This window comes from Siniperca chuatsi, linkage group LG2 (genome assembly GCF_020085105.1).
Source record: "Siniperca chuatsi isolate FFG_IHB_CAS linkage group LG2, ASM2008510v1, whole genome shotgun sequence".
In the NCBI taxonomy this organism is placed as follows: domain Eukaryota; kingdom Metazoa; phylum Chordata; class Actinopteri; order Centrarchiformes; family Sinipercidae; genus Siniperca; species Siniperca chuatsi.
The window spans coordinates 21,206,436-21,220,479 of record NC_058043.1 but is presented as its reverse complement, the minus strand read 5'-3'; the positions used below and the strand labels follow the sequence as shown (position 1 = coordinate 21,220,479).

Below are 14,044 nucleotides of genomic sequence, written 5' to 3'. Positions count from 1 at the left end.
GTAAAATTAGGCTTCTGCATAATCATTGTGAGTCGTGAGCAAATCAGCCTAAGTGAAGCACATTAGGGATAATGCCAAGACTGACTGAAGCTGTGCCAGCTCTGGATTCACTTCTGAAATGCTGATAACACTACAGCAAATACGCTCGGTGTATATGCAACTCAGTAAATCCAACTCTGAACACCTTGAAAAAGCATAAGTGAATCTAGAAGAGTTCTAACCACTTTTGAAGGGATTTAAATTAAACCTAGTAAAAAAAAAAACCCAATAACCCACCACTGTGAAAACATGCATATCAAAAGTCATTTAATACCCTGATTATTGGCCGTAAAGTTGATTGACACAGCAAAAGCATTTTTACAGCGATAGAGGAGTGCATAGCTGACACATCAACTATGTCTCCCTCTCTCTGTTTTCCAAAATATCCCTTTCTAATGGTTCAGCAAACAAAGGTGTCACATCCTTGCACGTTCTCCAACTTTCTCTCCTCCTCTGTAGCCACTGAAGGCCTGAGCCCAGAATAGCATCCATTCATGTATCCCAGCTTTCTTCATTAAAGCAAAACAAAACCTGCACCAGAAAGAGGGACAAAGAAAGAGAGGAAGGAAGAGAGGGGAATACTTCCTCTGCTCGGATGAAAGGAGAAACATAAAGACTTTTTGTTGTGCATCAGTAGAGTCTGTCTGTTGCACGCATGCTATAATAAACATACGATAAATCAGGCACACGCAGCAGTCACAGAAAAAGAGAGAATTCCCCATCAGTGTATGACAGATATTTATCTCCTTTTTCTTGGACAATTGGAGGTTGAAACATGCAACTAGCCACATCAACCAGTGAAAAGCCTTAGTGGAGGCGGTGTGCCCACATTTCTAAACAGATATGCAATTTGCATCACTGCAAAGCATTAATCATTCTTCCCAGTTTGATTAAGGCATGGCGATGAAAAGGAGGAGGAGGAGGGGAGGAAGAGGTGGAGAGGAGGCCGTATCTCAGTCCTAGAAAAGAGCCATCAGCACTGAAATCAATACTCAGGCAAGGACATGTGGAGACCACAGAGAGAGCTATTTGAGCTGCAGCCAATCCTTCACCGGCAACATCCACAAACTGTACGGGTGCTGAGTCCCTACCTGGTACATGTAGGTGTTAAAGTGGGTCCCATTCTTAAGGTGGATCTTCACTGTTGGGTTCATGGTGAAGGCTAAACATATCAGATCCCTCAAACAGACCCCCCATAAAAAGAGAGACAGAAACAGGCAGAGAGGATGAGGAGTGATAGGAAGAGAGGGTGAGGAAGATGGAAAAGAGGGCTAGTTCCTCTGAGTCGTGGTCGACACTGAGAGCAGCAGGGCTGGATGAGATTCCTGTGCTGCTCCCTCTGCCCTTCGCTCGGGACAACAGCACTCCGCTAGTCAGCCTGCTCTAACTACAGCCAGGACGAGAGACTGCGGGGAAGAGAGGTAAGGAGAGAGAGAGAGAGAAAAGAGAGGGTAGGGAGATGGATAAACAGGGACAGGCAGAAAAAAAATGTTGATCAGAGAGACAGAAAGAGACAGATATGATGAGGAGGGAGGAGGACGAGACACAGCGGCTCATAGTGATCAGCTGATGAAGGAAGGAAGAGGAAGGGTTTAGACAAGGACTGCTGAAGGTTCAGGACACCTGTTCTATATTGCTCACTCAAACACACACGTGCACAGGCACATGAAAGTTCAGGCACTCAGAGGGAGTTTTTAAGTCACATTTGGAACTAATGCCAAGAATTAGTATGAAATGAAACGCTCTATTTCCTCCTAATAAAAACTCCAGTCACTGCTTACTCAACACAAATTCAAGAGACCCATTTTCTTCCAGCATGACATTGTGCGTGCTGATTCTTTCTATTTATAAATGGCAGTCTGTTTCGTCCCTCCTCCCTCAGTAGGGTTTCACAGTGCATGCACTTGACTGGAGTCTGAAACACCTTCTGGTGCTTTTTAACAGTAAAGAATATAGTATATTTTATCATCATATTGTTAGTGTTGTCTGCACTACAATGGATGCCATTTAAATTTTATATTCATGATGCCAGTGATGCCAGAGCCTTTTTGTCACCTGAAGTAGATCGCATAATTATTAGGGGCACTCCACTGATTTTACATGTTAAAGTCATCTCGTCAAGTTGAGTACTACACATTCCAAAAACAGTTGTATAATGTCTTCTGTGGTTGTAGAGTATCTTTGTCAAGAAAATAACCCTGATGATGTCACTTGGGTAATCTGGGATTGGGATCTTAAAAAGTACAATTTCTTAACCGAAAACCTGCATTGGAGGTGGGTAGACGTGGTCCCCAACCTTTAGAATGCAGAAATAAATCACTGGAGTGCCCTTTAACACTGATTTCATGATTCAGTGCTAACATTGTTTATTAGTCTGTTTTTCTGTATTTTTACTGATACAGCTTCTCATGTACACCAACACCACAACTGTTAATAGTTTTGTGCTTCTGATGTGTGTTTACAGTAAAAGATCAGCACCTAACAACATGAAATGTGGAGAAATCATTACAAATCTCTTCATCAGGTGTAATTAATATTTATATTTATTTATTATCTAACTGGAGCACACTAAACAGACTGTATATCCTGCACACATACTCTCAATATAAGCACATTAACCCAACTCTGAATAGAGGAACTCATTATTCATACTGTGCCTGACCCTGCACATAGAGTACACAGTAACAATCTGACCTGCATATAGATAGTTTATTATCCAGCTCTTGCCTTTATATAATAGTTATATGTTTAAGGTTGCATATATTTGTTTGTTTGATATGTTTCTTTAAACTGTAAACTTGTTCTCTGCACCGTGTTATAAGTATATTGAGTTCTACTCAGAAGTGGAGTCAAATTCTTTGTATGTATATGTATGACTCTGATTCCAAATCTGCAAAGATACACCTCAGCTAAAAAAGTGTGTTAAAGTAGAGTGTCTCTATGATTAAGTTATGAACTGTCTAATTAGTTACAATTGATTTGACTGTTCATTAATTCCATTCTGCATTTCTCCCCTCTTTATTCATTCATTCATTCTCATAATCTCCTGTGCTTCATCACACACAGGGCTCTCCCACTCACTGTTTCTATGTTCAGTCATTAAAAAACATATTGAAATGCTCATTCAATATCATAACCATTGGGAGTGGCAGTGCATCTATGTAGAAAAAGAGTGAAAATGGTTCCTGTCTACAGGTCTACTTGCTTGCACCTGGTTGTCAAGGAAACAGGGTTCACAGGAGAGAGAGAGAGTAGAAGATGAACCAGCAAGACAAACAAGTCCCCACACATCAAAACATCCTTTAGTGATTGTGGTGACTTCCACCATTAACTAACAGCAGCTCACTGCAGGCTGGAGCCTCAGCGTTACATCCACTGAGTAGCCAAATACCCCTCCTAACCCTCTGGGTTAGTGGTGAGACAGAGACCCCTACTGGCAGCACAAGGTACTCACAGAAAATAGCAGCAAACCAAGTTATGATGTTTACCTTTCCGCACAGAAACAGGCAAAATATGCATGTGAGGAGCCCGGTGCACAAGCTTTAGAGTAGCTAGTGGTTCCCAAAGAGTGAGGAAGCTCTGAAAAGAGTTTGGGTGATTGCACGTGCAGACTATGAATAAGACGAAGGAGAAGCAGGAAAACGTGAGTGACAATAGAAGCTGCTAAGAATTCACGCATGGTGATAACTTCTCCTCCTTGACATCAGTGGGAGCCAGTCTTGGCAGAACTTGAGCTATATTGTCAGAGACAGAAACAAAGAGATTTTCAAACAAGCACTGAACACGCAGACACACCACAAATCACACATGCACATCAGCAGTACTGACAAAAACTCCAAAAACTTGACATATTTGAAACAGCATTTTCTGCAGCAGAATTCACAGAGGTGGGAGACCTCTGACAATTTTTTTATCTGACAGCCTCTCACAGTTTTCTTTCTCTCCTTCTTGCTACCTCAGTCTCTCTTCCTGCTGCTCCCTAACTACACTTGATTACTTCTTTCACACTCTCTCCACTTCAGCTCCTCCATGTTTGCTCTCTCATCCCTTTTTCCCTCCTTTGCTCTTCTCCTCTCTTCCTCTCTTCCCTATTTTTCTCAAGCGTTGCTAATCTCAGCTGAACCTTCCCTCGACAGAGAGCAGCCATTTTACATCATAACATGGAGCATAGGGCATCCCCCATACCCCCATCCCACCACCTCCACTGTCACATACAATACCAAACCACAAATAAATTCACAAATACAAATAAATACAAAGGGCGTAGGTTTGGTTTTAGAACAGAGGAACGTCTGCACTCTGAAACCGAACCACACACAAACATTATAATGAAAATGGTAATTGTTTCTTCCATAAAACTAACAAAAGAACTGTATTATTACGGCCATACACTAACCCTTCTGAAAACTGCATTTAGTGTCACTTATAGAGAACTGAGACTGAGATAAGGCTGTATTTGCATCTTTGACCACAAACCACATAAAGTTAAATAAATACCACATGCAAAGACTTAATATGAAATATAGTTTTGGTCATCAAAACCTAACTCTTGTCTCAGGAACACTTTGTTTTGCTGCCTTTGCATGGATTGCTGATTTAGCATCTTTTCATTAGAATATTAAAATTACACATAATCACCTGTAAATCAGCAAATAAATGTGATGAACAATTAATTATGGATTAATCCATCAATGATTTTGTTAATTAATCAGTTTATCTGTAGAATGTCAAATGTCCATCACAGTTTCACAAAAACCAAGGTGACCCCTTCAGTTTTCTTGTTTAGTGTGATTCAAGTATAATGTTTACCATGTACACTATCTTAGCTTAGCTCGTTAGCATGCTAATAATAATAATAATAACTTTTAACAAGTCCCTCAAATTGCAACTGTAAAAATCTTAAATTGTAAAACTGACAGGGACAAAACTGTGACATTACACCTTTGTATTTACACACACTGCTGTTTCCCTATACTATCCAGATAGCAGACACAATCATCACTCTGGGAAGATTTATCCATCCTTCAAGATCTCCTTCTTCCTCATTACCTCATTCTCTTGCTCCTCCTCCTGCTCTACTCATTTGTTTTTGTTTTTTTCAGTCTCCGCTGTCACCTCCTCCCTTCTGTCCCTGTCTAAAGCACCTGTGTCAGCTCTGTCTCTCTTGGGGCCCTCCGTCTCTCCTTTACCGTGTCCTCCTCAAGTTCCTGGTCAGCCCAGAGGGGAGCCTATTACCACCACAATGCACACAATCATTACAAACAACAGACACTGTTTGTATACACATTCACATCTGAACTCTACATGCAGCCCCAACTAGGTGTTCCCGAAATGGGAAAATGTTCTTCTCTTTCTATCCATGTAAAGATGTGTTATTCTCACATCTTCATAAAAAACAGGTTCATCATATTCTGTTTATTCAGAATAAAAAAGATTGAGTCTACATAAAAACAATGCTTAACCAATTTATCATACACACACATGCACAGTTTCAGTCAGGACTGGCTGATTACATTAATATATACACCCCTACTACACACAAACGCACGACTCATTCACTGAAAAATACACAAACTAATGCACATACTGTATACTCCAGAGACCACACAAACGCACACACACACACACACTCAGTCCGTCCCAGCTGCTCTGTTTTGCAGATGAAAGTGTATCGTGGTTCTAGAGGAAAGCAGGAGATGCGTCAAACACAGCTGCATTAATATTAATCTTCATATTCAGAGTAAATAAACTGCTCCAAGGGTACATCCAGCATAATTTTCAATAATCTCTTCTCTGTGAGGCTGTGAGTAATGAGTAGTCTAGGTGTTGATGTGTTTGTGCGTGTTTGTGGAGGTTAGGAACGCTGTTCTTGCCCTTCACAGAGTGCAAACTGCAGTGGCAGGATGTAACTCTACACCACTGAGAGAGAGAGAGAGAGAGAGAGAGAGAGAGTGTGTGTGTGTGTGTGTGTGTGTGTGTGTGTGTGTGTGTCTACAGTAAGTCTACAATAACTGTAACTGTAATGACAGAGGCACGACAGGCACCTCTCATGGTGCCTGAAAGTGCGTGCTGTCCTGTCCTCCTCCCACAGCCTCTGTCATTCTTAGATTAGAAAACACATGGATGGAAACATGGAGTGTGGGACTGAATACAAAAACACTATGAGTACTTAGCGGGGCGACATGGCCACAATGTCAGACAATAATATTTCTCACATTATTGAGAGTATAACTGTAAGAATATAGTTTTCTAATGTTAATTATGAGTAAACGTATCGCTCAAGATCAGCAACAAATTAATTCAACAAGGTTTCTTCTACAACACATTCTACTAGGTTAGAGGATTAAAGTGTCTGGCGCTCATCAAGGTTAAAAGCTTTGCCATAAAAGGGTCTAGTTTATTGAAAAGATAGTGTAGCAGCTACATATATAATATATTCACACCACAAAGCACACAAGCATTTCACAGACTTTTCTCATTTCTGAAATTCTAATTTCCTACAAGTGCTGCTATTTTGTGTGAAAACGTATTTGCTCACTCCACACCTGCTCATCTGGTTGTGAGCAATGGCTCCTTTGTTACAATTGATTTGACTGTTTAATGCTAAATAAGCTATATTATTCCCTTTCCTTCCATCCATAAATTCATGTCCCGCTATCTGCCTGCTACACTTAACTTGACTTCACCGCTCATCGATTCTACTGTGGGTTCCTCCTCATCTCAAATCCTCTTCCAGCCAGTGAAACTTATAAAAACTGCTCATTCAACATCATAGCCTTTGGGAGTGATGTGATGGTGGCAGAGGGAGAAAAGAGAGTGAGACAGAGAGAGGAGCACGGAGAATGTAGCACGAAAGACTTTCTCTCACGCAGGTTCCTAAAATACTCAGCTTTTCTTTTCATAGCTCAGAAAACACACACACACATACACACACACACACACACACATACACACACAGACATATGATGCACAGGCCCCATGTAGAGTTCTGCAGGGTCTCATGATTGTTCAGATACACATACTAAACTAATAAAGGAGGTGTTAAAATTGAGATCTGAGCTGTGTTCACAATGGGTGGGTGATATAAAAAGCACCTTCTGCAAGTGTTACAAAGTGACACACAACCAACCATTAGCCAACATGCTTACACAAACATACACACACATTTCTACAATTTCAATGTTGTTTGATATGGAATGTATTGCTGTGAAAATCTTTATTCTCCACTCCTTGGTGGATGTTTGTCGTGGTTCTATAGAGCTCTGGACAACAGGACACATAAGGCTCTGCCACCGGCTCAGGAGCATGAACACACACACACACAGAGAGAGAGAGAGAGAGCGCAGCAGCACACAGCTCTTTAAAAATGATTCTCCTCTAATCTGGTCCGTACTATGATGGCCATGGTATGAAGCATTGCAGTATTGTGTGTGTTGTGTGTGTGTGTGCACATCTATCACAAGGCCATGGATGATTTATTTATGAAATGTGATTTTTCTTTCTGGAGCTCTCCAGCCTTGTAACTCACACACACACACACACACACACACACACACACACACACACACACTCTCTCTCTCTCTCTCTCTCTCTCTCTCTCTCTCTCTCTCTCAATCATACTTTGCTGTTACACTGATGTACAGTATTTGCTCTACCAAGAAATGATTTTGTTTATTTTGGGATATGAGGATTTAAATCCTGCATGTGTGATATGCACATGTTTGGGGGGAATGGGGTCAGTTAGTGTGTGTGTTTATGCCTATATTGTGATTGTGTGTGTGTGTACGGTTACTGTAGCAGTCCCTTATTTTTCCACTGGTTAAATCCCTCACAAAGTACCATTCCCTCTCCTTATGATTCATACAGTGGCACCTCATTTTCACCAAGAATACAGGCGCTATTTATGTCACAGTGTGTGTGTGTGTGTGTCTGTGTTTTCTCAAATTTTCAAACTAACAATAATCCTGAACCGCGTCAGGGTCGTCTTGACTGTAGCTTAATAATTGCTGCATGTATCGTGATGTCTGTATGGTCAGCTTGTATGCAGCACGCTCTTGAAGGCCAGTGGGTGAAAAAATGGAGTAGAGGAGGAAATATTTATGCGAGTGGGTGTGGCATGGATTGCGTGAGTAACTTCTCTGCCACTTCTTTGCTCTTTGTGTGTGTGTGTGTGTGTGTGAAGTGAAGCCAGTCACACTGAGTGACTGAGTGAGCTCATCTGTTCTGGGGGTATATAAATATTGTAGATGCCATGTGCCTGCAGTAGACCTTCTCTGCAAGCTACTGTATGATGTCATCCTGGCACACCTCTAACCAACACACACACACACACACACACACACACACAGCTGTGCTGCCAAAGCCTAATATCCATGGCAACGCTGGGGTGTGGTAGGTACGGATGCAGAGCCCACGGCTGTTTAATGAATCCAGCAGCTCAAACACTAACATCTTCAAACTTCTATATTTCCTTCCTTTTCTCTACAGCGTTCATTTCCTATATTTATTCTTCTCCCCATTCTACCTGTCATTTCTTCCTTCATCACATTTCTTTCCTTTATTTCTCACTATCTTCACTTCCTGTGTTGGATTTCTGTTTGCTTTGTGAACTATAACCCTGTCCTCCTCTTTCCCCTAAAGTTCATTGGACAGCAGGAAGATGAGAAAATGGTAGGTGAAATCTGAAATCCATTATCGACAAGAGTGCCAAAAATCCACTGTTCCAACTTCTCAAATGTGAATATTTGCTGTTTTTCTTAGTCTTGTATGATAGGAAATTGAATTCCTTTGGGACAAAACAAGACATTTAAAACGTCACCTTGGACTCTGGTAAACTGGGATGGCCATTTCCCACAATTTTCTGACATTTTATAGACTAACTGATAAATCGAGAAAATAATAGACGAATGAACTGATGATGAAAATAATTGTTAGTTGTAGCCCTAATGAACTGTCACATTTACCTCTGTAATAATATATAAAACAATTTATTTTTAAATACACCTGTGCATAAGATTCTCTGTCCTCACAATGATCATTTGTACTGTATATGTGCATATTCAGCAGTTAAGAAATCTTTTAGGCAGTGTTTTAGGCAGCTAAAATAGAAAATAAAATAATAAATACTGCAGGCTCTGTTTGTAGGCATCCTGGTTGCTGGGTGTTCTGGTGAACTTTTGATGCATGCCATGCAATCAGAATGCACACAATCATTGCAAACAATTATCTCCTTGTTTCCTGTCTGTCTGTTAAATAAATATGCTCTGTTTGAAATGCTTTCATTGTTGTTATTTATTTTCTTGGCCATGCACTTGTCATATTGTATGACATGATTGTGTTTCAGGCGATGGATCAAATTGCTCATATTTCCTCTTTAAGGCGCAGCTATTTTCGACAGTATATACATTTAGCTTAATTTTGTTTTTCTATCGTCTTTACTGAAAGTGTGCCCACACCTCTGACATGGCATCTTTTTTCATCACCTAAAAATTACTTAAATGAGTGATTATTAAAATAATTGCTTGACTAATCATTTCAGTTCTAGCTAAATCTACTTAATCTGTTTAGAATGAACCCACACAAAGGTGACTGGTTGTTTGTACTTGCATTACAGGTTTGCTCTACAAATTTTAATTTAACTGCACCAGCCCTAGGTGATGGGACAAAGTGACAGAGGATGACACATGCAGTACATCCAGTACAGTATCTACACTAGCTTCTTCCTGTTTGTTCTCTCCTGGTCCATCACTGCTTTCATCATCCAATGAACAGGGGATTCCTCCACATAGTCCTTCAGCCAGCCCCACTAACACACTGAGCTGCTGAGCTTTGGCAGCCAATCAGAAGCAGCCATCAAGGTTGAAGCTTCACATGCCAACAAATACACACACACAGATTGCACACACAGAAACAAATACCCTTCAAAGTGGCAAATTGAGACAACTTGTTTTTAAAATGTTATCTTTCCTATGTTGCTACTTGCACCTGGTATTTAGATTTTAAGGCTCATGCAGGTCAAGTTTATACATCATATTAATCACATGTGAGAAAATATGCATACACATGCACACATGCGCAAAGACACACAACCATGCGGAGTTGCTGACAGTTGGTGTCCCATGGGACAGAAGGTGTCAGGAAGTCAACATCATCCCCTCCCTCTTCCTCCCCCCCACGTTTCCATGGAGACTGAATTTGCAGGGCTCCGAGAGGTGAGGAGGAGAGAGAAAACCCTGAGTCTGCATGTGAACACACACACGCACACACCCACAAAGCATATATGGAGTCTGACTGGCCGACAGACTGCCAAGCAGAGATGTTGAGTAGGTAAAAGGACAGACAGAAGGACTGCAGGATATCAATGAATATAAAGTATATGTTGTGTGTAGATGCATGTGGGTGATTGTGGGACTCGTTGGCGCTGTGCCCTCAGGGTGAGGGGGAACACTGGAGGCACGGACAGATATTCCGTTGGGTCAGCATTAAACAAGCTCCAACTGGATCTGTGGTGTATTCCCACCGGGGTGTTGTGTGTAGTCTTTATTTCTGTGTGTGTAAGTGTGAACGTGTGTGCGTGATAACAGTGATGCACCGCAGGTTTGAAATGTCATTTGTAACGGGGAGGGAAGGAGAAGTGATTTTGCAGATGACAGGAATAAAAATAACCAGACGACGAATTTAGATGACCTTGCAGTAATAATAAATGCCCGTTATTTGATATTGGAAGCAATGACATCAGCTTTTAATGCTTAGTTAATAGCTTATTTTCATGAATGAAAAGTGTAGTTGTGCTGCATTAACTGTTAATCTGTAACTGGCTGTAAAGATGGATGCCTCGTTAAAACAGCAGGAATATTAAACCTAACCGATGGATCAAAACAGTGCAGTGTCTCCATGAAATACATGGGGTGCACGGTGGCAGAGCGGCTAAAGCTCCTGCCTCCCAATAAGGAGATCGTGGGTTCGTGGGATCGATTCCCGGACCAGACCAACATCACACAATCTCTCTGGGTGGAGTCTGCATGTCCTCCCCGTGTTACCGTGGGTTCTCTCCGGGTTCTCCGGCTTCCTCCCACCGTCCAAAAGACATGCGTAGGTTAATTGATAACTCTAAATTGCCCGTATTGAATGAATGTGAGAGTGGTTGTCTGTCCTTGTCTGTGTCTGTGTTAGCCCTGCGACGAGTTGGCCACTGTCCAGGGTGTACCCTGCCTAAGGCCCAAAGTCACTGGGATAGGCTCCAGTCACCCGCGACCCCCTAACGGGGACCAAGCGGTAGAAAATGGATGGATGGATGGATGTTACTGTATGTCCTGCTGTCTGTATTCTCTTATTATCACTTACCCTTGCACTTCAATATGTTGAGTTGTTTATGAGCAGGGAGGTCTATTACTGTAATTTGGCAACCATGGAAACAGTATAAAGTTACAGAACAACAGCAGACTACAGATGACAATATATTTTTAAAACAGAAGGGAAGAAATATCAAATAGAAGTCATTCACTATAAAAAGAGTACTGCAGTGTGTGTGTGGCACATGCTACAATGCACCCACCGCTCTGGTAGAAAGTCCACAGCAAATCTGGACCAATTAAAGCACAGATCTGTGGGTGCTTGAGTGTGTGTGTTTGAGTTGTACGCTCTCTCTAGTGTGCCCCCCCCCCCCCCATCTTGGCTCAAGCAAGATAGCAGAAAGAAGAGAAGAAAGAGAAGACGTCGCTGACACAAGATGCTGACATGCCAGCACTGGCTGAGAGAGAGCTGAGAGAACGAGACATGGAAAGAGGAAACAGATAGGGAGAAGGAAAAAATGAACATATCACAATGACAAAAGGATGCGACTGAAACTGGAGAGGCACGGGATGGAGACGATTATTGGAGGATGTCAGCGGAAGTTATGGGGGGGGTGGGAGAAGAGATGGCACTGTCTGATGCAAGCTGAGGAGCTTCGTATGACCTTTATGTAACTCAACTACAGGCACTTCCTCTCTGTCTCAGTCCATCTCTCATTCACAATTGTCTTCCCTCATTCCCTCTCTCATTTGCAAGAGGACACATGCTTCATGGTGTCAAAATTAAAACAGCTTTCCATGGGGGCTTTTAGTAGCCTTCACTAAACTTGAGCAGAGGGGATGAGTGAACGTCCACTCCTCCGCTCATTACCACACTATTGTACACAGTGGTTGCAATTAAAAATGCAATTTAATTTTCATGTTTCATGAAATTTGAAAAGGTGTCACATCTGGAAAGTAGGAGTGAATGGCAAGCACGTAAATTCATTATTTTGCCAAAGTTGTGCATGCTGTGCTATTTGGCATTGTGACACTGGTTCACCTAATTCTATAATAATATGCAATTCTGGTGTAATATTTATCTCTGCAACACTTCGAGGGGTTTGCCTAAAGACTACAGGTAATTTCAAGCCGAATTAAAACGAGATCCACTGATTTACACTTTTTAAAATAGATAGCACAAGTCTCATCAACAAGCACAATCTTCTCTGTTACATACAGTGGTAGTCAAATGTGAACTAGCGAACTCATTGTAAATTGCTAAAATTAGTAACAGTAAGGAAAAGTTATAACAGAACTGGAAATTGTTTGTGGGATAATTTTAGAAATGACCTATACAGTATTAAACAGAGTGGGGTTATTTTGAACATCCAGAAGTCAAAGTCCTGTTGACAGGCTGTTGGAGCACCTTTAAGGTTTGGCTAGACATAAAACTCTCTCAGTTCAAAAAGATGAGCAGTTCTGCTAGAAAATAACATTGTCATTGAAAAGTCAAAGCTACAAGCCTGTGTACGTATACAAACTTTAGTCCACTCAGCACATTATTAAAAGAAAACTTTTAAACTCCTCCCACATCACAACTCTGTTGAAAATGGTCTGGATTACTATTACTGGACAACAGACACCTGTAGCAGATAACACACCATGCATATTTGTCTCACAGCACTATCACAATATTTTACATGCATACTCTTAAGTGGTTGCCCTTTCCTGTGCACCTGCATTTAATAAAGCACTAACTGAGAGCCCCATTAGGACATGAGAGCTTTCCAAAAAGCTCAGACCCATTTTTACTTGCAAGAAAATTATACCACATTCATGTTCATCGCCTTCTAATGGGAGCTTGAGTAACACATTTTGAAAGCAAATAAAAAATCCACCACACTTATCACATGCAATGGACTTTAAGTGCAAAGCAGTCAACATATCTGAATTTTCCCAATAGGAAGTGGAATATAAGGAAACTGCCCCATTATTTCCCAGTTTGCATAAAATATGCACTAAATATTCACAAACCAAACTAAACTATATTTCCTTATTAAACAAAAATAATTATTTCTATAGTAGATCACTGAATATAATACTACCACTAACTGTCCTGAAATTATGAAGCTTATTTGTGAACGGATTAATGTGAGGGTGGCCATGCTTCCTAGCATTGTTTGTCTTACAAAGACTGCCATATATATATATATATATATAAACTTTGTCCTTCACCCTCCGCGGGTGGTCTCATCCTTCGAGCTCGGGTCCTCTACCAGAGGTCACTGCCCCGAGGGCTCCGATGACCACAGGCACCACTGTCGCCTTCACCTTCCAGGCCTTCTCCAGCTCTTCTCTGAGCCCTTGGTACTTCTCTAGTTTCTCATGTTCCTTTTTCCTGATGTTGCCATCACTTGGTATTGCCACGTCAACCACAACGGCTTTCCTCTGCTGTTTGTCCACCAACACGATGTCTGGCTGGTTCGCCATTACCATTCTGTCTGAATCTGGAAGTCCCACAGGATCTTGGCTCGGTCATTCTCTACCACCTTTGGAGGTGTTTCCCACTTTGACCTCGGGGTTTCCTGTCCATACTCAGTGCAGATGTTCCTGTACACTATGCCAGCTACTTGGTTATGGCGCTCCATGTATGCTTTTCCTGCCAGCATCTTACACCCTGCAGTTATGTGCTGGATTGTCTCAGGGGCCTCTTTGCACAGCCTACACCTTGG

At 41.5% G+C, this 14,044-nt stretch overlaps 1 protein-coding gene across 10 annotated transcripts in view; it reads right to left on the bottom strand.

Moving 5' to 3' along the window:
* ppfia4 (PTPRF interacting protein alpha 4) overlaps positions 1–14,044 on the bottom strand; it is a 55,297-nt gene that overhangs the window by 27,191 nt on the left and 14,062 nt on the right. Inside the window, exon 1 of one of the 10 annotated variants that reach the window (XM_044179373.1) lies at positions 1,131–1,412. The exons of the other annotated variants lie outside the window; for them this stretch is intronic. Coding sequence (XP_044035308.1) covers positions 1,131–1,193 — 63 coding nt within the window. The 5' untranslated portion in view covers positions 1,194–1,412. Of the gene's footprint in view, positions 1–1,130; positions 1,413–14,044 lie in introns of those variants that run through there. 10 annotated transcript variants of the gene reach the window in all.